At 36.0% G+C, this 24,814-nt stretch overlaps 1 protein-coding gene across 2 annotated transcripts in view; it reads left to right on the top strand.

The window, feature by feature from the left end:
- LOC138175901 (reelin-like) overlaps nt 1–24,814 on the top strand; it is a 566,655-nt gene that overhangs the window by 528,313 nt on the left and 13,528 nt on the right. For both annotated transcript variants that reach the window (XM_069106558.1, XM_069106557.1), the window contains 12 exons: nt 1,312–1,466; nt 3,042–3,256; nt 5,583–5,760; nt 8,380–8,555; nt 8,727–8,833; nt 12,187–12,429; nt 14,576–14,751; nt 16,838–16,911; nt 18,623–18,784; nt 20,102–20,259; nt 23,344–23,563; nt 24,190–24,387. In XM_069106558.1, coding sequence (XP_068962659.1) covers nt 1,312–1,466; nt 3,042–3,256; nt 5,583–5,760; nt 8,380–8,555; nt 8,727–8,833; nt 12,187–12,429; nt 14,576–14,751; nt 16,838–16,911; nt 18,623–18,784; nt 20,102–20,259; nt 23,344–23,563; nt 24,190–24,387 — 2,062 coding nt within the window. The remainder of the gene's footprint in view (nt 1–1,311; nt 1,467–3,041; nt 3,257–5,582; nt 5,761–8,379; nt 8,556–8,726; nt 8,834–12,186; nt 12,430–14,575; nt 14,752–16,837; nt 16,912–18,622; nt 18,785–20,101; nt 20,260–23,343; nt 23,564–24,189; nt 24,388–24,814) is intronic.

The raw sequence follows: 24,814 nt of genomic DNA, 5'->3' as shown, positions 1-24,814 counted from the left end.
TGGGTCACCTCACCATTCTGGTTGACCTCCTGGGCATGTTCCATCTTCTCAATGTCTTTCCTAAAATGTGGTGCCTGGAATTGGACACAATATTTGAGATACAGTCTTATAAGACCAGAATACAATGGAAATGATAACTCCTTCAGTCTGGATATTATTCTTCTCTCAATGCACCCTAATTTTATGTTAGTATTCTGAACTATCATCTCACATCAGTATGTTGAGTTTTTAGCATATAATGTATTAAGCCTTTATTCCACTAAGAATTCCACATATTTTTGGTATGAACCTTTTCCCAGCTATGGCTTTACTATGCTGTACTTATTTAGTCAATTTTACATTTATTCCTATTTCAATTTATTGAATATTGTTCATCATTACAAAATAAACATACCATCTATTTCTTCACCCAAATAACTAATGGAAATGTTGGTGAGAACAAGACCATTCCAAGCAGCGGTCCTTTCCTTTTGTTCTTCATCCCACCAACATAATAACAATTTTAAAACACGTCTTTCCTTTTTGTCCTTAGCATTTATTTTAAGCCTTAGGTCAGTCTGGATTTTAGCCCTCCTGGTGCTCTTTTTATAAGACTATGTCGCTCTTTTGTGTGGTCCTGAATTCTTCATCCTTGATTCCATCTTTTAACATCCAAGATTCTTGATGAGCTCCCTGAAATATCGAGTAGTTTCTTTCAGCATCTAAGTGGTAAAGTGGATAAGTCCTAGCACTACAATCTATAAGTTCAAAGTTCTAAGTTCAAATTGATCTTTGTGATCTTTGGCCAGACAGTGGATACAGTGCTGGGTCTGCAGTCAGGAAGACCTGAATTCAAATCCAACCTCTGTAATTTACTAACTATGTGACCTTGAGCTAGTTACTTAACTTATATTTGTTTCAGCATTTTATCTGTAAGCATTTAGTAGAGTGCCTGGCATATAGCAGGAACTATATAATTGCTAGTTATTATTTCATTATTATTATTATTATTATTATTATTATTATTATTATTATTAGGAGAAAGAGCATGGTATGGTGGAAAGGGGCATTGAACTTAGAAACAAGAGAGACCTGGGTTCAAATTCCACTGACATTATATGATCCTAAGCAAGTTGCGCTCTGCTTTTTGAACCTCTGGGTTTTTTTCATTTGTAAAATGACAACAATAACATCTATAAATTGTACTTCCCGTGGTTGCTATAAAGACCAATCCAACGAGATGTTTTAAAATACTATATAAAATGTCACCTGTAATTATTTAAACTTATCTTCTCTCTATTTGCTGTAAATTCTGTTGTCTTTTTTCTTAAGTGAATGAGCACTGGCTATTCCATGATGACTGTACTGTGGAAAGATTCTGTGATTCCCCTGATGGTGTAATGATCTGTGGTAGTCATGATGGCAGAGAAGTTTATGCAATTACGCATGACCTAACTCCTACTGAAGGCTGGATAATGCAATTCAAGGTGAGAGTTTTCTTGCCTGAATCGCATAAGTAATCATTTAGCATTACTTAAATGTAATTCATAAGATAACATTACTAAAAGACAGAGACAGTCTAACTCTTTCATTTACTTAATATGCAATGTATGCTTCTTTTTCTTTTTAAATTCCTTCCTTATGATGAACTTAAACATCATCACACAAATATTTCAACACAAAAATAACATTAAAATTGTATATAAAACTATAACAGAGCATTTCTGCATGTCTGTGTCCCATTCTGTACTTCCTTCTAATCTCTGTATTTTTTTAATGTTTAATCAATACTTTTTCTTTCATTTCTTCATTTTTTGGCATTATATAACTACTTAACCAATTCATTCTCTCCAATAAAAGCCCTCTCTTTTATTTTTCCTTTAATTGCTATGTCCCTCTTATTACTCCCCCCATTAAATAATTTTTCTAAAAATGAAAAATAAATCCTTCAATACATATATGCATAGCGGCATATACATGCATAGCAAAATAAATTCCCACATTTGCCATGTCCAAAAATTCATATCTCTTTCAACATTCTAAGTTCATCACTTTTCTGACAAGAGGTGAGTGGCATGTTTCATCTTCATCCTTTTGTACTCAAGTTTCCTGCAATGTATGATTTGAAATAAATGAATGACATGATGCTGTAGTAATGAAAAGGACCATTTTGTTAAACCCATGGCATAATCTTCAAAGGCATTGTCTTTCTCTAATTTTCCTTGTTAAAAATTTTTTATAAGATTCCTTCTTAGTGATTAAAGTCAAGTACTGGCAGGAGCCATGGACACTGATTCTGGCTGTCTCCTCTAATTTACTAACTGAACTAGGCAAACCTTCTTCTTTGAAGAAGGAATCTTTTGGCAATGGGAAGAATTGGTTTTTTTCCCTATCATGTTTTGATGTTACTAGAAGAGAAAAACTGTGGAAGAGAAAACCTTTATTAGTGATAACCCCAACAGCCATTGCTGTTAGTTGGTTAAGATTCCAATTCAAGTAATTTAATATTTCACTTAGATTCCCTTTACAAGTAGAAATATATTTGTCATTACGGCTCCTTCCATTATCAAATAAAAGATTCTATTCCCTATTAAAACAAACTCCACCCTTCATTGCACATTATTGGTGGGTGGTGAGGTGGTGTCAAAAATTATTTTTTTGTATTTGTAACATTTGTAAAACTAATAATTCACCTTGCTGAAAAAATATGCCAGATATAAATGCCAGACCATTAACACAACAATCGCTGATCTGGAAGAGTGGGCAGAAGCTTTCCAGGTCAGGGAGTCAGCCAGAAAAGCATGGCAAGAAGTAACCACTACAGCCTCACTCCCTGAGCCCACCACCTGCACAACACCTTTGGCGTAGTTCACAAACTGCCATCTTTGGCAGCATCTCTCTACTGCCACTCCCCAACCCTCCCCATGGAGAAAATGAAACTGTATATAATATGTGAATATACCACAGCTTCTATTAAGTGGTCATCAGTTTAAAACTGTTTAGAATAGAAAACACAGGTTTATTTTTTTAACTTTAATGTTTTGCCATTCTATATACATTAGATTTCTGTTGGATGTAAGGTATCTGACAGAATTGCTCAGAATCAAGTCCATGTGCAGTATTCTACTGATTTTGGAGTGACCTGGAGCTATCTGGTACCCCAATGTTTACCTGCTGACCCAAAATGCTCTGGAAGCGTCTCGCAGCCATCTGTATTCTTTCCCACAAAAGGATGGAAACGAATCACCTACCCACTTCCTGACAGCTTAGTTGGCAAGTAAGTAAGAAATGAAGATAAAGCTTGGTTCAGTGTAGTCTGTAATTCATTGAAAGTTCTATTATCAAATGGTTTATAAAAAGCAGTATGTTGTCCTTGCTCCCACCCTAATGTTGAGTGCACTAAAATTGTTGCTTTCCATGAGAAAAGATTTGTTCAAAATGTCTAAGCTTGTAATCCCGCTGGACTAGGCCAGATGGCTTTGGCAGGCCACTTGCTTTTTCAAAGTCTCAATGTCATTATCCACCAAATGGGGATGAAACTGACTGGGGAAGCCATCATAACAAATAGTTACTATCTCATCACCCTTCTTGAGCACGGACCCTTAAAGAGAATGATCCTTCCACATGACCTACCTTAATCAGCCAATGGCACATGCCAAACTCTTAGAGAATTTGCTAGCTCTACATGATGGTTTTTTCTAGATTTAATTTTTTTCATGATGTTCTGCACCTGCAAAGAAAAACAATTAGCCTGATGTAATGGTGAGCCAAGGTGATTAAACTGCTTTCTAGTAAGCCCATGGCTGTGTGAACTTCAGCCAATACCAAGAGCTTAGGGCTTTCACTTCATCTTTATAACTTGGCAAAACTGCTGTGTTGATTAAAATAGCCACTACAAAAAAACTGTCATTTTGTTAGGTTATTATTTTAAAGTTCCCAAAGATCTGTGAATGTGTTGCTATGTTTACTTTCTCCAGTGATACAAATCACACTTCCTCCATGCCTTAGCAGTTCATTTTTAATGAGCTTCTGTGACCAAAAACAAACAAACAGAAACACGTACACAAAAAAAAAAAAAAACCACCTGGTGCTCAGTCTTCTGGTGGTGAGCCTCTCTGAACCCAACTTAGCTGGTCCTCAGATGATCAGCACAAAGTCTATTACCAGACCCATTGCAGCTTTATAGGACCTATCAAAGCTTCCATTCTGAAGGGATGGTCTTCAAAAACCTAGAGTCATCTCTGTGCCAAGATAAAGCATCAAGGTGGATTTTGATACCAGGCACTAATTAAATAAATGAATATATAAATATCTAGTGCAGGAACCTTACTCCAACACAAATTATTACCTGAAATGACTTAAAGAGTAGCCTGAAGTACCAGGGATTTGAGTGATTTCCCTAGGATCATGTAGGAAACAGAATTTAAACCCAATTCTTCTTAACTTAAAGCGCAGCACTATTCACCAGGCCAGGATGCCTCTGGGTTAATTAAATATTCAAGTTAAATAATTAACCATCTTACAAAATTGAACTAGATATTTAGTTGGGATAGATAAAAAATATTTGAGTAAGATTCTCACTTATTTACAACAAATGATCTTTTCAAAGTAATGCAGTCAACACCTAGTAAACTATATCTTTCAAAAAACTTCCCCAATTTTCTTGGAATATTTTTAAAGAGTTCATTCATTTAACATATGTGAGCACCATATTCTAAGAAAGCAGAACTGTTTCAATGACAGATAACGTATGAAGGGTTTTTTTACACAAGACAAAAAAATATTAATGATAGAATAATCTAAGGAGAATTGATTGTCAAATTACTTGATTAGTTACTTAACTCTATTAACTACTTTTAGATCAAAGTTATTCATTATAAATTAATAAAGATTTTATTATAGTTAATAAAGATTTTATTATAGTATTTGTGCCAGAAAAAAGGCAAAGGGCTTTCACTTAACCTTTCTAAAAATTTCCTATTAAATTTGCTAGCTGGCATAGTCACTTTGAAGATATTGACATTCTCCTAGGAAATCATGAGCTGTTGCTTTCCAGCTGAGTGAGAACAGCAAGAGTCTTAATGAGCCTCTTTTCAAGGGATTTTATTGTATTTTGTACATTTTCAAAAAATAATAGTATTAGATGAGTCACACTTGTGTAAGTAGGCATAACAATGGCCAACGACCAGTTCATAAAAAACCTAATTTATAATATGTTGAAGGCTCCAATTATTTTAAATATAGGATGTAGAACGAACATATAAATATTGTTCATCAAGTTTGTTCTTTATAAAATTTAAGTGTCTCAAGTATTAATATTTGTTAATATTTATTTATATCTGAGTTAAAAGACTCCTGTTTAAAAGATTAGATGATCTTGAAGGATTCTTCTAGTCCCTTATATCTAAGACCAACATTTCACAATTAGGAACTGACAGATGAGCCAGTAATAAGGAATGATTTTTCATTAACACATTTCTTCTTGCAAACAATTTCATGAATACTTCTTTTCAGAAATTAGCGATTATAACGGAAAATGGACCTGAATAAACAACTGACTGTTGTTGTTGTTGTTGTTGTTGTTGTGTGTGTGTTGCCAATAGTCCGGTGAGGTTTAGGTTCTATCAGATGTACTCAGATATGCAGTGGGCCATCGACAATTTCTATCTGGGACCTGGATGCTTGGATAACTGCAGGGGCCATGGCGATTGCCTAAAAGAACAGTGCATCTGTGACCCAGGATACTCTGGCTCAAATTGCTACTTGACTCACACTCTGAAGGTAAATCTATGTGTTGGTGGAACTCTTCTTAGAAGTTTGTTATAAAGGAACCATTCTATTAATAATGTAATGTTGTCCATGATGTGAAAACCATCTTATAGAAAAGGTTATTCTTGGATGACATCCTTTAGGTACTCATTTATTCATTCAGCAACCATTATTCTCTTTGAGTGCCTAAATTCAGTAAGACTAGAAATGTATCTTCCGTATAATTAATTGCAATCTTCAGTGTTATTGTGATGTTCCAATGTGTATTTCACTGAAGTTATAAACTTAAAAAATGTTAGTGCATGAATTGGGTACTAATGTCTTTAATTCTCTTTTTGTTTTTTCTTCTCCTAATTTAAAAGTTGCATTAAGCTTTTCTTTTCCACATCTTCCTAGTAGATACATCATGTGAAGTGTATGGTACTGTTGGTGCTCTTAATGGATTAAGAGACTGCTAGATATATTATCATGAAGTGTTATATTTTCAACATCTTAATTGAACTGAATGTAGTTTTATGTGGAGGACACAGCACCATTTTTTAGTGCTAGTATCACTGACAAATATGTAAACCAAAAATAGGTAACACATACCATTTTATCTATGACACAAAATATAGAACACTTATCTTTGTGATGACAGAAAATTACTAAAATGATCAAGACAGATGATTAAAACCATGAATGTGAAAGGGAACTAGCAAAAGAAAAACATCTTCCCTCATTCTTGTTTTCTACAGCAGTCCTAAAATTGATAGATTACATTAATAAAAAAAAAACTAAAGCAAGATTCATTTGTCATGGAAAATTTTTATTTAAGATTTTGATCCATTTTCCATAACGAGAAAAAAAAACCTATGTGAGTATGTATATAATGCATTTTTAAATCATTGTATGTCTTTTATCAATTGCCAAAAGCTATTTAGCATTCCCCAGTGAGTTTAAAGAATTTTATGAGTGGCCGTTAAAATGAGCTGTATTATAACCTTCCTAATGAGAACCTGTGCATCTTTTCTGACATAGTAGACTATGCTTGTCTACTAACGTTCACTCAGAATATTCATGGCTCTGTAATCTCATTGGTTTAGCATTCTCCATTGGTACAGATTATAGCTCATCCTATTGCATTCTTGTCAATATTCTCTAATAAATCCTCTATAGAAGAACTAGCCCAAAGGCTAGAGATTCCTCTAGGTCAGGAATTTCTAACCTGAGTTTCGTTAATTTTATTTTAAATAGTTTATAACCACAGTTCAATAGAATTGGGATCCTTTGTGACCCCATGTATTTTATTTTGTGCATTTAAAATTATCATCCTTAGCAGAAGTCCATAATCTTCACCAGACTATACCAGAGGGGCACCCAGCACAAAAGAAAGGTTAAAAACACCTGCTCTCCATATTTTAACATTTTGTGAATATTCAGGATGTTCATTTGTGATCCTTCAGTCTCATGCATCAACTCTTCTGATTTCCTAAAATGTAGTGGGGGTTTGTTGTTGTTTTTCTTTTTTGAACCATTTCTTGTATGTAAACCATTGTTGACAAGATGCTTCGGCCTTCCTACACCCACTATATATCTCTCCATTGCTTTTTGGGTGATCAACAATGTTAATTCATTGGAGTCTGTAGTATTCCATGATTGATTTATATCCACAAAACATCACTAGAAAGACATTGATATTAAAAAGATAGCTTTTTTGACAAGTACCAGTTCGAGTAGTTTACAGTGCCATAAATTGCCAACTTCAGTCTACATTCTCTTTATCCTACACAATTCTGAACATTAGCTATTTGCTTGTACATCTGTAGAGCCTGTCTAAAATACATGTACTAATAGATTAAGTCAATGGATTATATGTCTTTCATGATCTTGGTAGTGGGAATTTTTCATCCATTTTGTTTTTCCTATCTGACTTATAGGGCAAATATTTTTAAATAGTTGTGGATATCATTGAGGAGAATTACAGTATGCAAAGACTTTTGTATAATATTATCTATAAACGAAATCATTTAGAAACCTCACATACGGAATCCCCATTATATTTGAACTTTACATAGGAGATTATCCATGTCACCTTTGAGTATACAATACCTAATTTCATATTGATAGATGATTGTTGAGCAGTTGTCTCTTTTTTATATGTGTATATGTGTGTGTATGTATAAAGGAATCGTGAATGATCTTAACACTTTTATTGGAAGATGGTCTTTAAGGCTTCATTTTACTCTATCAAGACAACTACTTTTTTTCATAATCAACAAACAGAAAACACAGTGGGATCTTGTATTTTTTTATAGCTTTCAATTAATTGTGTAGCTGTGAAAATATGATGTAATATAAAAAATTATCCATGAAAGCCTGCTTGTTCACTTCTTGTATTTTCATTGAGGACTCTCTTAATACACATATGGATGTTATGCCAATGAGAAAGTAAGCAGATAGACTGGCTATCTCTGTCCTTCTCTGCTACCTTTCTCGCTAATAAAATACTATTGTCCATTTTTTTCCTAATCTACTTTTTATACCTTCTTTTAAATTTGGCATTGATTTCGACCTCTGTTGTCATAATTACTCCTTAGTACTTGCTGATTAGCAGCCGCTAAAATGGTTTTGTCCTGCTTATTTTTCTAGACTTTCCTAAAGGAACGTTTTGACAGCGAAGAAATCAAACCCGACTTATGGATGTCCCTGGAAGGTGGAAGTACTTGTACAGAGTGTGGGATTCTTGCAGAAGATACTGCACTTTATTTTGGAGGATCCACTGTGAGACAAGCTATCACTCAAGATTTGGATTTAAGGGGTGCAAAGTAGGTCATTCTCTTAGATTTTGCAATTTTACATAGCGAATGGGAACCAAAACATGGATGAGGAAGGGTGACAATGTTATTTAATACTTGATCAGGGCATTAATTCTGGGGAAAAATAATAAAGGTCTATTATATAACCATTCTAATAAATAATTGCTTTTATCCATTTAGATTTCTGCAATACTGGGGACGAATTGGTAGTGAAAATAATATGACCTCTTGTCACCGGCCAACCTGCAGGAAGGAAGGAGTACTACTGGATTACTCCATTGATGGAGGCAAGTTTCAATATGCTGTGAACAATTCTTTTAATTCTTGAAAACAAAAAATTCTTTTAATTCATAGTCCCTCCCATGTGCCACACAGATAAATGTACATGTGGGGAGCTCTTCAGAGTATGCAGGAGAGTGGTACCAGATCAGATAACCACAAATCTATAACTACAGGTCTCAACTGAATATTAAATCAGTCCCCTGATATGTCACAAGTCATGAGCAAATGTGCTGCCAAAAATATATAGGTTGAAAGAAAACATTTTTAATTATATATTTTATGAACAGAGAAAACAGCAATTTTGATTATGATCATCTAAGTAAAAATTTTTAAATCATGAAAAAGCTTGACTGTTGTGCAGTGTAACAGACACATATAATCAAAGACATAAAGGTACATAAGAAAATCACACTAATTCAGGCTAATCAGGGAAAGGGAAGTGTGAGTTGGTTAAAGGCCTGAGTTATTGAATATTTTTATTGAAATATAGCATTGTTACTTTCCAGTATCTAAAATAACTCAAGGCAATATTGCCTAATGGAATTCTACATGTTAATGAGTGGATAAGAATGACTATTTAGGAAATTAATTGGTCACCATCCCTCTCCTACTTTCATTCTTCCTTTTCAGGGCTAATACCGCCATTATGCCTTTGATCTCTCCTTGAGAACCTTACTCAATCCTTCTTTCCCTCTCTCTTGAATCTTTAATTTCATAATAATAATCATGGGGTTCATACTTGAAAGGAACCTTTGCGATCACCTAGTCTAATCCTCTCACTGTACCAGCTATAGAAATCAAAGCCAAGAGAAATTAAGTAATTCATTCAAGGTTACAAAGATAGCAGATATCAAATCTCATATTTAGACCTCGGGCTTCCAACTTAAAATCCATCACTTTTCAAGACATCCCTCTCTTCCCAATGGCCCATTCATTTCCACCTGCCAACATACCCAGGGCTTCCCTATGTATGAACAAAACATTTTCCCTCAAATCTACCCTCTCTTAGTGATCGCTTCCCTTTCGTGACCAAACTTAAAAGTATAGCTCTCCTTGCTGCCATTCATTCCCTTAGCTTCTTGAAATTTGGCTTTTCCTTCAATCTCTATATTAAACTGTCTCCAAAAGATAACCTTCTGGCCACCAAATCCAATTCCTTTTTTTTCAGTCTTCTAATTCTTGACCTTTCTATTACATTAGATGCTCTGAATTAAAACACTCTTCCTTTGGCTTATTTAACAATGAATTACCCTCATTCCCATCTTATCTTTCTGGCCCATCTTTCTTTAGATTCCCTTCTTCCTCTCATTTCTAAATGTCTACATCTACCAAGGTTCTAATCTTGCCCTTCTACTAGCTCTCTCCACTCCCTTCCTTGGTGACCTCATCTGCAGTTCTCCTACTATTTCAACTATCATATCTGTATTAATTCATGATTTCTAAATCTTTATCTAGGGCCCTGACTTCTCTCCCAGACTTCAAATCTGCATAGCTCTCCTTTTCATACTTTTAAATTCAACATGGAAAAAACCTTTCCCTGCCCTTCAAACCTTCTTCTCCTCCCAATTTGCTCGTTCATCTCTGTTAATCTGTCATCATACTGTTTGTACTCAGTCTCAAGAAATGTCTCATTACTTTTAACAAAAGACTCCTCTTTCCGCGCATTCAACAAGTTACTAAATTTTACTGATTTTTCCCTCAAAACCTCCCTCACATCCATTGCCTTTTTTCCATTGCCATTGCCAAATTGCTACCAATATACTCAAGTCCAGCCCCTCATTTCCTCTTGCATAGACAACAGTAAAGTCTTCTAGCTTCAAATCTCTATACCTCTAATTTTATAGATGATTGCCAGATTGATTTCACTACATAGATCATGTCACGTCATCCCCAACACTGTTCAAAAGTTTCCAGTCACTCCCTATTCCCTAACAGAGTCCAATCTCCTGGCATTCAATTTGTGTATCACATGATCAGACACAAAGTGTCCTGGGCTTTATCAACTCTTGCCTTGGTCCACATTGTTCCATTTACCTGAAATTCCTAATACCTACCCATTCTTCAAATCCAACCTTGTATGCCAACTCTACTATGAAGGATTCCCTGGTTTACCACAGGTATAAAAGGTATCTATATCTTTTGAACATCAGACCTTGTTAGGATCTCTTTCACCACTTTCACATTTTTCCTTCTTATATTCTTTCTACTTATGTGTATTCTCTTGCTTCATTTTTATATCACCAATAGCAAAGTGCTTTGCACATAAATAAAAACAAAAAAGTATGTATTTAAGTGCTTATGAAACATTTGAGGACACTTGAAAAGGTATTCTTTTGTTAAGGGGTCCCCTAAACTTGTCTTTTTGAGTTGCCACATTTTCCAAAAACATTGGACCCAGAGTACACAGGAGGCCCTGAACTAGGACCACCCCCCTCACCCTGGAGCTGACATAATTTGTTGTTTGTACCACAAAATGGACTCCCTGTGTGTCCTTGGGAGTCAAGAAAGGCACCAGTCAGTCTGCACTAGACTGCACATTGCTTGTGCAGCTGGGATCCTTATAGACAAGCAGACCATCATATCTTCATAGTCTAGCAGTCCCCAGGGAAAAAGAATGTGGTTTTTGCCATCTTAATTATTCATGATTTCTCCTCCTCTGTTTGGATTGTGAACTCTAAGCCTGGCCTGGGCTTAGAGTTCCACATGCATGTTCATTTCTCTTGTAATAAATCTAGTTGCTATGCGATGTCTCATAGATATTGTTTTTAGTTAACACTTTTAAGGGACTTAAAAATTCTCCTCCAATAGTACCATTGTACCATTCATCTGTTCAGTGAATGATCACTTAATTGGTGATTCAGAGATAAACTTTAGAACTGTCTCTAGCTAACTAATCACAAGTTCTGGTAAGGCTGTGCTTATTAATGAAATTTTATTTTATTTTTAAAATAATCTAGAAGTTATATTTATATAAAATCTCAAAATCTCAAATTACTAATACAGTCTTATTTCTGATAAAATATATAGAACTCTAACAAAAAAAGAAAGACTATAGTAGCCTTTGGGATATTTTCTCTCTTTGATTACATTTGAAATAGAACAAATTTTTTAATTACTCTTACAATTCTATGCCTTTATGTTTCAAAATATCCCAAACAAACAACTGGGTTTTTTTTATTAAGTACTCCCCTAAGGTAGAAGACACTGAGTTAATGAAAACATTTAGTTTTTTACACACTTCTTTTGTATGCTGGCTGAGGACCTATCAGAAGCTTAGGTTATTTCTACTATAAGAAGTGTGCTTATTTTTGCAAATGTGAAAACAAGCACTTTATTTATTTGCTTGTTTTTGTTGCAGGGATTACCTGGACCTTGCTCCATGAGATGGATTACCAGAAGTACATTTCTGTTAGACATGACTACATACTTCTTCCAGAACATGCCTTAACCAATACAACACGTCTTCGATGGTGGCAGCCTTTTGTAATCAGCAATGGGATAGTGGTTTCAGGTGTTGAGCGTGCTCAGTGGGCATTAGACAACATATTGATTGGAGGAGCAGAAATCAACCCCAGTCAATTGGTGGATACTTTTGATGATGGTAAGAAAGAAGACGTCAAATGTTTTTTGTACTATAAAGCTTTGGCCCTGTGGTTTATCAAACTTTAATTGTTGAATTGATGGTATCCTTCTCAACATACTTTCTATATTGTAACACTGTTCCTAGGTTCTAAAAACTAATTTCAGAAACTAGAGATGTAATCAGTTTCTCTTTATTATTCCCCAATATTTAGCAATAAATGCTAAGTCAATGGTAAATGCTTAGTATTACCACCATGCCACTAAGAAGTGAAAACAGAGCCCAAAATACAACTTCTATATCTAAGTGGGGTTCACTGAATGATATAAACCTATCAGCTAAGTCTAAGGATGATAAAGGCTGCTGTAACATGACTGATACCTCCAAGGTCCTATCAGGCCTGTGCAATTTTCCATGTCCCCACACTCAAATCTGTGAAAAGTTAGAAATAATTAAAATTTGAAAAAACTGTATCAAGGAAATTCAAGGGAAAAAAAGCTTTGCTTCCTACTGTTATCAGTTATCAGTAAAGATGTTTGCTTTTGATGTGACCTTGAAGCAGGTTTGGGGAGCACTGATTGGCCATAGTATAGGTGAATGAACTTGTTAACAGTCTTTCAGATTTACAGTTGGTCTTTTGGGCACCTTATCCATAACACATATTTAATGCCTTCAGCAGCCTTAGACACAGGGGCCTGTTGCCTGGATGAAAGGTCTATATTCCATGCAATTTCTCCTAATTATCTAGGATGACACACACTCAGTAAACTTGGGAGGCAACTGTTAACTAAAGATAGGCAGCCTGAACATTGCAAATTCAAATAATTATCCTGAGAATTCCTTCAAAGTTTCTAACAGAAATTACAAAGAAAAAAATTGAATTTTTAACAGGCAAGGTAAGAAAGTATAAGTAGTTACAATATACTCAAACAAAAGCTATTACCTCGACAAACAAGCAAAAGGGATTACAATGCATTCATTCTATTTAATAAGTGTTTCATGGATTGAGGAAAGCAATTGAACAAAATGGGGATTGCCCTGGCAGTTTCAGTATACAATAGGAGGTAAACGGATCTTACCCCTCACAGGGGTTTATTTCACCATTTAATCTTGCTTCTACAGGCAAAAATTCATAAATTAATGGCACCTGGAATTGTGAAATATGCTATAACTAACAAATACACTGAAATCATTTTAGTTTGATCATTTTTGCATTACCATAACATATTTGGCTCACCATCACATACTTACAGCTGTTACTTTATAAACAAGCATATTTCTCTAATAGTAAGGAAATGTTGCCATTTAAGGGTTATATAATCATGACACTAGAACTTAATGTTTTTCTTCGGCCTGACTCTTTGCCGTGACACTATGCACTGTATGAGCTAAATTAAATACAGATAAATTTGCTAGAGTATGAAAAGGCTACTCATCAATAAATGTTTCTTAAGCTAAATGCTAAAGATAACCAAGACAAAAACACAGCAAATACTGCCCTTTAAGAGCTTATATTACACTAATAGGGATACAATTTATACATAAAAGATAGAATACAATGAATTTGAAGAAAAGAGAGAGCACTCAGAACTAGGGAGATCAGAGAAGGCTTCATGGAAGAAATGGCACTTTTGCCAGTCATAAACTCAGTTTACTCCACACATCAAATTTGGCCTGCTTCAATGCACAGACATACAAATGAAATGTATAGGTTAGAGAAAAGAGTGTAGAATTCATGAAGAAGAGAAATATGAAATCAGTCTAGAAAGGCATGCCAAGATGAAGGTTGCATTTTATCCTGAGAGTGTGGCAGAAAAGGGTTACTTCGGCAGCTTTATGGAAGATGGATTGGAGAGGAAAGAGTAGAATCAGGAAAAACCAAATAGAAGGCTATTACATAGTCCAGGATAGAGGTAATGAGGTTCTGAACTTGGTTGTTGGTCATGTAAGTGGAGAGAAGGGAATGGATGCTAGAGTTCTGGAGGTAGAATCAGTAAGACATGGCCATTGACTGTATATTGAGGGTAAGGGAGAAGGAGTCAAGGATAACTTCAGTTATTAATCTTAGTAGCTGGGGAACTTGGAGGAGGGGTGGATGGGAGGGAAGGATACATCATCAGTTCTTTTTTCAATTTTGAGGTAATTTATTTCCAATTTTCCATAACAGAAGGCATTTCCCATGAAGAAAACTGGAGTTTTTACCCTAATGCAGTCAGGACTGCAGGATTCTGTGGAAATCCGTCATTCCACCTCTACTGGCCAAATAAGAAAAAGGACAAGACCCACAACATCCTCTCCTCCAGAGAACTCATCATACAGCCAGGCTACATGATACAGTTTAAAGTAAGAGAATGTTGTTCTTCAAAATGGTTTATGTCATTACATCACTTATAAGGCCCCTTTGCTGCTGAAAATAGAGGAGTAAATTCATCCATTCATTCACTGATTATTTATTCAAAGAAATGTGTTCCCATAGACATATGTACTATATTTCAAAAACACTTTTATTTAATAAGTACAATTATATCTACAAAGAAGCATCATGGAAGAGTGAAGAGAGAAAACAGGTCTTAAAGTCGGGAACACCTGGGATCGGCATGACTGTCCTATCTCACTCCCTGCCCCCCAACCTACTCACCCCTCAAAGTTCATTAAGACAATGAACTGCAAAGCACTTTAGGGTCTGTATTGATAGAGGGAATTTCCTGATAAGGGGTTGCCTATTTATGGGAAATCACAGGTAAAGTCCCTTCCTCCAAAAAATAGTTTAGTGAGATACTATCTCTGGAGTGTTTGAAAAAAGTGTCAAGGGGCGGCTATGTGGCACAGTGAATAGAGCACCAGCCCTGGAGTCAGGAGGACCTGAGTTCAAATGTGGCCTCAGATACTTAACACAAAATTAGCCGTGTGACCTTAGAAAAGTCACTTAACCCCAATTGCCCTTCCTTCCCCCCTCCAAAAAAGCAGGAAAAAAAAGAAAATGTGTCAAGAAATATTAACTGTCTTACCATTAAGAAATGTGCACTCTGCCTACTTAGTAAATTTTACATTTATAAACTGGAATACTGTTTTCTGTACTTGCATATGTGAGATCTTAGTAGGAACTTTTGTTTCCTTCTATAAACTTTTTTCTTTCCTTTTTTTTCTTTGTTTTTAATGGACTTTTTTATCTTTCTGCTTTTCTTGGCCTTTATTTTTCTCTCCATTTTAATCTCTCTCCTTTTCTTTCTCTTTATGTCATCACCTACACCTCAGTGTCTCATAGGCTCATCTTTTTTTCCTTTCAGGAAGATCTGAGTTCAAATATGGCCTTAGTCACTTATTCACTGTGTGACCCTGGGCAAGTCACTTAACCTGACTTCCTCAGTTTCCCATCTGTAGCATGAGCATAATAATAGCACCTCCATCCCAGGGCTACTGTGAGAATCAAACGATATAATATTAGTAAAGTGCTTTCCAAACACTAGAGCAATATATAAATATTATTATAGTTGTTATTATTTCCTACATCTCTAGCTTTCAAATATGCTTGTGTCCAAAAGTCCTATAGGGGCATAAAATGCACATGTTTTTTTTAAATCCTAGTAAGTCTGCACACACGTGTTCAATTCAGATGAGTAATGGACACATGGTTGGTATCAAAAAGAGATAGTCTTCCCTCCCAAGCCTAACCCCTCAACCTGTCCCTTGGATTTTATTCCACCCTGTTTCCCCTTTGCTTCATCAGTCATTGGCTCCTCTGCAATCTTTTCTCCTCTCCTAGCTTCTTCCCCCTAATCTACAAAAAAAAAATGCCCATTTTCCCCATCCTTAAGGGGAAAAAAACCCTTACTACTTCAAGCCTACTTGAAAAAAAAACCTTACTACTTCATTTTATATTTCCTCCCCTTTACTACCAAACTTCTACCAAGAGTAGTCCACACTCTACCTCCATTTCTTCAAGCTCACTCTGTCATCAACTCACCGTGTGACTTCCTCCCTCCCACCCCACTAAAACAGTGCTTTCCTTATCAGTAAATCCAATGACTTCTCTATTGTCCTCATGTTCACAGATTCTCCCAGTGGCAGAGATCACCAATACTTAATTTCCTCTCCTCCCTTAACAGCAATGACACTGTATTTTCATAATTCTCCTTGTATCTTTCTTATCACTTTTTCTCTTTGAATAGCATTACTTTCTTTTAGTCCACTTCATTCCCTCTCCCTTTCCCAAATTCCTAAAAAAAATGTATTATGTTAATTAAATAACTGGAACTAGTAATTTTTGAAACACTTACCTCTGATCTTTCTATTCCCAGTTGCATTTATTTAATAAGATTGATAATTGTGATTTTTTTTGTTTCCTTGCAGGCTATTGATGTTTTCTAAATATTGTAGCATATTGTGATATATAATCATGATAATAAATGTCCATTCACATTTGTTTCAGATTGTAGTGGGATGTGAAGCCAGTTCTTGTGGAGACCTCCACTCTGTAATGTTAGAATATACTAAGGATACAAGGTTAGTGAAATATTTCATTATTTAATTTAAAATTAGCCTACAGAATAAAATTTTTCATCTAAGTTCAATAGAATTTCTTACAACCTTTCTTTATTAATTCACTTAATAAATGTTTATACAATGTGCCAGGAACATTGTAGATGCTGGGAATACAAAGACAAAAACAAGAAGCTTACATTCTATTGAAGGGAAACAACATGAACATGGATATATAAAAACAAAATAGAAACAGAGTAAATTCAAAGTAATTTCCAGAATAAAGAGCTACCAGAAACTGCAGGGAAATCAGAATAGCACTTGAGATTAACCTTGAATCAATCGGGAGATTCTGTAAGGTAAAGGTAAGGAAGGAGAGGATTCTAGGCATGAAATTTGGGAAAGCCTGGACAAAGGCACAGAACTAAGACTTGAAGTATTTATGAGCAACAGAAAGCAGAACAGTAATGTGCAATAAGCCAGGAAAGGAAGACTGAAGCCAGGTTGTGAAGGGCTTAAAATTTAAAAAGAGGTGTTTGTATTTACCCTACAGTGATTTGGGAACCTCTGGAACTTCTTGTTCTGGGGAGGGATATGATGAATTTGGCAGCTATATGGAGGCTGGATGAGAGAGGCTAGAGAAATAGAGAGCTCTCTTTGAAGATTATTGCAATAGGCCAGAAGAAAGGTGGCAAGGGCCTAAATTAGAATGGTGACCCGGGACAGCTAGGTGGCACAGTGAATAAAGCACCAGCTCTGGAGTCAGGAGAACCTGAGTTCAAATGTGACCTCAGACACTTGACAGACTTACTAGCTGTGTGACCTTGGGCAAGTCACTTAACCCCAATTGCCTTACCTTCCCTCCTCCAAAAATAAAATAGAATGGTGATCAAAGGAAGAATGAAGAACTGAAAATTATTCCAATTTTGTAATCTAGTTGACTGGAAGGGTAGTGGTGCCTTCTAGAAGAAGGAAATTAGGAAAAGGTAGGGTTGGGGTCAAGGGAATAATGAGTTCTGTTTTGGACATACCAAATTACGCTTATGGTACAAAGTTAAAAATCTTTAATAGGCAGTAGGTGATACATACTAAATCTCAAGATAAAGATGTTGGATGGATATGGAGATCTGGGAGGCATTTTCATAGATACATGGTCAAATCCAAAGAGAACACCAAGAGAGAAATTATAGAGAGAAAAGAGGCAAGGACAGTACGATAAGCTATTCCCACATGTATGAACTGAAACATAACCAAGGAGAATAAGAAATAGAAGAAGAGAGTAGTGTCTTGAAAACCCAACATCGTCATTTATCATGGAGTAGTCTAGAATGATGAGGACTGTGGCCACAAATTTGGTACTTAAGAGATCATTGGTAACTTAAGAGTTTCCATTTGAGTGAAACATTTTTTGAAGGAGAATTTTGGTTATGGTCTTAAATATATTTAAGTTGGAAAGGTCAGGTGAAATCTATCATGAGTAATGTCATAATTACTAAAATAACAATCTTTTCTATAGATTTATATAGATAACAAAAATTCTAAACCTATCTTGCATTAAAACAATTATCTGTCTATTCATCATTTGTAATAAAATGTGTCAAAAATTTAAATCATCTTAATTTAATTCCAAACTCACCACTGTCATATTAGACTTGCTGCCTATTCTCCTTTTTAAGATGATTCTAATGTATTTTCTTTGGGATTGCTTTATTTTGTTTTGCTTTGTTTTGGGTAGGTCTGATTCCTGGCAGCTTGTCCAGACACAATGCCTTCCTTCTTCTTCAAACAGCATTGGCTGTTCTCCCTTCCAGTTCCATGAAGCTACTATCTATAATTCTGTCAACAGCTCTAGTTGGAAGAGGATAACCATCCAGTTGCCTGATCATGTGTCTTCCAGGTAGGCTCCATAACATCATATTCTCATGGAACTATCAGATGATCTCTCACAAGCTCATCTGAAGCTCTAGGGAAGTCTGAAAAAACAAAAGATAATTTTAATTTTCAAACAGCAGAATGAAGTTGTTGATCGTAGCCTAGGAACTAAAAAGAATGGGGTTCAAGTCCTGATTCTGACACCTACTGGCTGTGTAACCCGGGGTATATCATTTACACCTTCAGGGAACAAGACAGCTCTCTGAGACTATACTTCAAATAGTCCAGATGCCAACCTACAGTGGCAGAGGAAATCTCCTCACCCAGAAGTTTCCTGTACCAATGAAATAACAAGTTCAGTCCTTATCCTAACAAGACAAAAAGCTGGCAATTGTATTTTCCAGAAATGTTTTAGTTTAAGCAATCAAAGCCATGGAGGAAATAGGAAATTAGGTGCAAAAAAAAAATGCATACAATGCCAGCAACTTAGACATTTATATAACTTATGTTATATAAATGACAGAGTCCCAGACAATGTTACCTAAGGGCACTTATACCAAAACACAAATTTGGAATCTGTATCAATGCCACTCTAGAGATTTCCTTTGGGAAAACTGACCTCGTATAAGACAAATAAACACAGCACACAGGGGGGCTGCTAGCACAGGTTCACTCTTGATCTGGTCAGATAGAAAAGACACTAAGAAGGGATTAATAATCTTACTTTATTCTAGTCTAGTTTTCTCAGAATGGGACTGATGATAATGGGAAGACAAACTCCTACAGCATTCCCTAATCACCCTTCTTACAGGGGCAAGCAAGAAGGGAGAGGCAACTACTCCTACATCTCTATGGGGTCAATTAGACAGGCACAACTTATACATCCCCTAAATCTCCTCACGCCTCAGTGGGGGCCAGTTGAGGCATACACAGCATTCGTGTATTCAACCCAAAGGTTCTTCATTCACTAACCAATGCCTACATGCTTTTTAGGGGCAACGGACAAAGAAGGCATATTGCTAGCAATAGCCTCACAAGTTTACACCACCCCATCCCTGTATCTCACTGTTCAGTTGCAGTGGATGTTTATATTATTTATCATTAAATAATGCTGCGCAAGCATGGTGGAGATGTTTTGAACCATAACTGTGGGAACTCATATCTAATACCTGGAAACAAGAGATCGTTATGGCTATGGATCCTGAGAAACTGAACTCTAAGAAATAATAACAAAAATCCAATTTACACACACTAAAATGTACCTTACACTAAAATTCGCCTTACTTATACCTTGTTACTACGTAATAACTCTGTGTAATAATAGTCCTTTTTTCCTTTATAGTGCAACACAGTTCCGCTGGATCCAGAAAGGAGAAGAGGCTGAAAAGCAAAGTTGGGGAATTGATCATGTCTACATCGGAGAAGCCTGCCCCAAACTCTGCAGCGGCCATGGATACTGTACAACTGGAGCTGTCTGTATCTGTGATGAAAGTTTCCAAGGTCAGAACTCCTGAATTTCCTTTCCAATACAGTGAACTGTCTAAATTAATTCCTTCCTAACATCTGTAGAAAAATAAGCAAGAAAATAAATGAAAAATCAGTTACTGGGCACTTACTATATGGTAGGCACTCTAAGTGCTGGGAATACTAACATAAAACCGAAGACAGTCTCGGTCTCAAGGTGCATACATTCTAATGGAGGAAAAATACACATAAAAGAGTAGCCACCAGGGAGCGGTATTTTGGTTTAGAAAGTTATGAGAATGGCTAAGTATCTAGGGAGCAAGGGCCAGAGGATATTCACACATAGTGGCCAAATGGCCAGTGAGTGAAATGAAACATGGCTGGAGCTAAGCATAGATGGAGTGAAAGATATGATTCTGCTTCCAATTAGGACAGCAAGACCTCAGAAAAGGAATTTTGGAGGGGTGAAAGGGTTACGTCCTCTAGGGCAGAGGTATCAAATTCAAGGTCAGTTGTCCAAGGGACAGCAAGACTCCTCTGGGAACCAGATCAAAATGTAATTGGGAAATACTGATCAAAACAAAAACACAATAGAAATCTAGATAATGCTAAAGGCAGATTTCCAAGTCAAGATGCTGCCAGGGATCTATTTCTATGTGAGTTTGACACCACTGCTATAAGGTGGTGATATCAAACTCACATACAAACAAACTGAGACCACTTATCTGTACATAAGGGATATATATATTGACTTAGTTTTAAAATGAAATGTCATCTATATTTTGTTATATTTTTATTTATTTATTTTGTTAAATACTTCTCAATTACATTGTAATTTGGTTCAGCTACACTTGGGAGTTTTATGGATCACATGTTTTATACACCTGGAAGGTGAAAGATGAAATGCCTGAGGAAACAAATCTGAGCATAATGATTATTAAGCAATGCATGCCAATTACCTAAAAAATTGAGACCAGACCTCTTCAGCTTAGGGGCTAGACCCTGAATACAAGGGAAAACAGACTTTTGTGCATTAAAAACTATTACTCAAATAAGACAAATTACTTAAAAGAAAACAATAAACTAGGATACAAATTAGGTAATCTGATTTCTAATTAGAGGAAAAATCAAGGACTTTCCCAGTTGGGAGGGGAAGGACAAACAGGTACAATTTCCTGAAATCAAAGGTGTTCTACTTCCTGAAAGTATCTGGATTCGATCAAAGGAACATGGAAACAATAACTGATTAACCAGGATGGGGCCAGTTTTCAGATAAGATGTATGAGTTTCCCTGAGATGTGTAATGGTAAAAGCTGAAATTTTATCAGTCACCCTAAAGTTGTATCAAATTTGGATCTAACGGGGTTTTCTGGTCAGTATAATCTAGGTCCTTAGCTAAGGGTCTCTAAGCAGTAGGCAGAAATGGTCCAGCTTCCTGGCTAAGCTAGGTTCAAACAATGCAACAATGTCTTCTCACAGTTACCACAACTGAATAAAGTTTTCTCACCAGACAGAAACTGAACTAGACCCAGAATCAAATAGAAAGGGAACTAAGCTAGATCCAGAATTGAGTCACAAGGTGGAGTCAGTGCAGTTCATTCAATTCCTACTACAAGCTGCTGTTCTAAATCCCCTCACACCTCTGCTCGGGGCATAATAGTTGATATTTCTGCAGTACTTACCTAGGGTCACACAGCTAGTGTCTGAGGCCAGAGGTGAACTCAGGAGGATTAATCTTCCTGACTCCAGACCCAGCCCTCTATCCACTGCACCACCTTGCTGTTCTACATTAGATTAGCTTAGGGTTTCCCTGGTACCTGTTTGCCAAATTTTAATTTCAAACAAATGAGTCATAGTTCTAGAGTTCACTATCATTTTTAACCTTCAGAATATCTATTTTATTTTATTTTATTTGTAGTTGGGTCTGCCCTGACTACAAGTCTATTCTACGTGATAAATAATTAGAGGCATAGATGCCACACTTATTCTTGGAAGTCAATTTTTGTGCCAATTTTTCAAATTATAAATAGGAACTTAAGCTATTTTATAAAAAAAATAGAGAAGTAAAGGGTAGAAGTGGGGTTGCTCCCATGCTGCCATTATAGCATACTTACCCTTGAAAGAAGAAAGATAATGGATGCTGTTGGGATGCAATGGGATGCTCCCTTGATTTGGGAGTTAGGAGATCTGGGTCCCAGATGTGATGACACCTGGGATGCTATAAGAACTTGGGCAAACCTTTTAACTTTTCTGGGACTCAGTTTCTTATTTGCAAAATGATGGATCAGGAGGTAGAGAAGCAGGGTTTGGTTCTTTTCACATCACCACCATGCCAGATATTTTGCTCCCACGATCAAAACACAAGTAAGAGTTTGATGTGAACCATAGGAAAAGACAGCCTGCTCCTGGGGGCAATTTGCTTTCCAACCTGACTGGGAAGGAATCCTTCAAGTACCAAGTGAATGTGCAGCTAAAAAAAGGAAATGTGGGTGATAAAGGCTGATTAACTCTAAGGTCACCTTCTGTCTATTTCATATATATCTTGTATGGTCTTATTTATTTATGTGTCATATCACCCATTAGAGCATTAGATCCTTGAGGGCACTCATTTTCATCTTTCTTCATATTCCCTGACTTTAACAGGGCCTAGCACCTACTAGGCACTTAATCAAATGAAAAGTCTTGAGGACCCATTGCAACTCACCATGACACTGAAAAGTAAATGAATCAAAAACATCCCTATTTTTCTACCATTTAAATTAAGGTAGAACTCTCATGCAGAGGTAACTTATTTAAGCAGATATTCCCCAGTTCTTCTGCAACATACATCAGCCAGCATGACAGATAAAAATTCCAAAGATGTCATAAATTTTAAATGCATTGACTTGAGCAATTGGTATGTATAAAAAAATGCTTTGGCAATTGCTGAGTTTAGAAAACACTGACTTAGAGATTACCGACTGTCACAACCCTAAGAGAATGTCCTGAAGAAAGGAGAACCAAAGCTTCACATTTTGTCATTCTGGTCATAATTATAATGTACTAAATCATAATTTTGTTTGTTCCTGCTCTCTGGTGACTCTCCCAGCTTGCTCTTACAATGATTTTTTTCCCCTCTAGGAGATGACTGTTCAATTTTTAGTCATGACCTTCCCAGTTACATTAAGGACAATTTTGAGTCAGAAAGAGTCACTGAAGTAAATTGGGAAACCATACAAGGTGGTGTAATTGGAAATGGATGTGGACAGCTGTCACCCTATGCCCATGGAGACTCTCTGTACTTTAATGGATGTCAGATAAGGCAAGCTGTTACAAAGCCACTGGACCTCACCCGAGCAAGGTAATGAATGACTCTACATTCAGGTCTGGAAATAGTGTGCTGAGTGTATACAGAACCAGTTCTCCACTAATCAAAGTAACAGAGTAGATCCCTAGTACATATTCTCAAAGGCAGATAATCCAGATATGGATATCTTCAGCTTATCTGGCTTCCCAATTGTACGTTACTTAATTTACTATTAGAATCTACTTAACAATCCTCAGCACAAACTATCTGAGGGGTAGAGATTTAAGAGTGTAGATATTTTTACTTCATTGGCCTGTTAACATCCTCAGTGGCCTGTTTAACTTCTGTTGCCTTTCAGCAAATACAAAGTATAGAGGTGCTTGCAGCATTTCGGTAAAGTTTTAAAGCATTATAGGTAACAAACACATAGATTTAACAATCAAAATTTTTTTCTTAAAATATGAAATTAGCCTTTGTGAGATATTTAGAATATATTATGAAATAGAAATTTAACAAACTACAGCATTAACATGTGTGTTAGAAAACTGGATGCTTCTCTTTTATGCAGATTTTGAAACGAGAAATACACACACACATATATATAAAACCAACTTTAATACTTAATGTAATTTTCTTTAAAATTATTTCCCCTGGCTTTTGTTTTTCACTTTTTTTAACAGCAAAATAATGTTTGTTTTACAAATCGGGAGCACTTCACAGACAGACAGCTGTAATACCAATCTGAGTGACCCCAATACCGTAGACAAGGCAGTTTTACTCCAATATAGTGTAAATAATGGCATCACTTGGCAAGTCATCGCACAGCATCAGCCAAAGGACTTTATACAAGCACAAAGAGTGTCCTATAATGTTCCACTGTAAGTACTAGATTTCTAAAGACATTCTCACAAATACCTACTGTAATTTCTGTTGGTGGGGAGGGGCAGAAATGAATCAATGCAAAATAAAAGCTTTCATCTATTTCCTAACACTGACCAGTAAACAAATAAAGAATAATAATGAAAGGGAAAATGATTACATTGATGTTTGTTTTTATCATTTGTATAGTTACCTGCCATTTCTAATCTTTTAGTCAACATTAGTAAGCATTTCATATGAACTGAGCAACACTGTACTAGATGCTATGAGGGAAATGTAAACATTTTATGACCTTGAACTGGAAGGCACCTCTAAGGTCATATAGCTTTAAACCTATCATTTTATAGATGGGAAAAAGTTGAGGCCCATAGAGATGAAATTGATGCAGCCAAGGACACAATCAAATAGAAGAGTCAGGATATGAAA

Source organism: Petaurus breviceps, unplaced genomic scaffold, assembly GCF_028583685.1.
Source record: "Petaurus breviceps papuanus isolate PSGF00001 unplaced genomic scaffold, PetGlider_PUasm1.0 79, whole genome shotgun sequence".
Classification (NCBI taxonomy): domain Eukaryota; kingdom Metazoa; phylum Chordata; class Mammalia; order Diprotodontia; family Petauridae; genus Petaurus; species Petaurus breviceps.
Note: the sequence above shows the minus strand (reverse complement) of the source record. Positions and strands in the feature narration are given on the sequence as shown.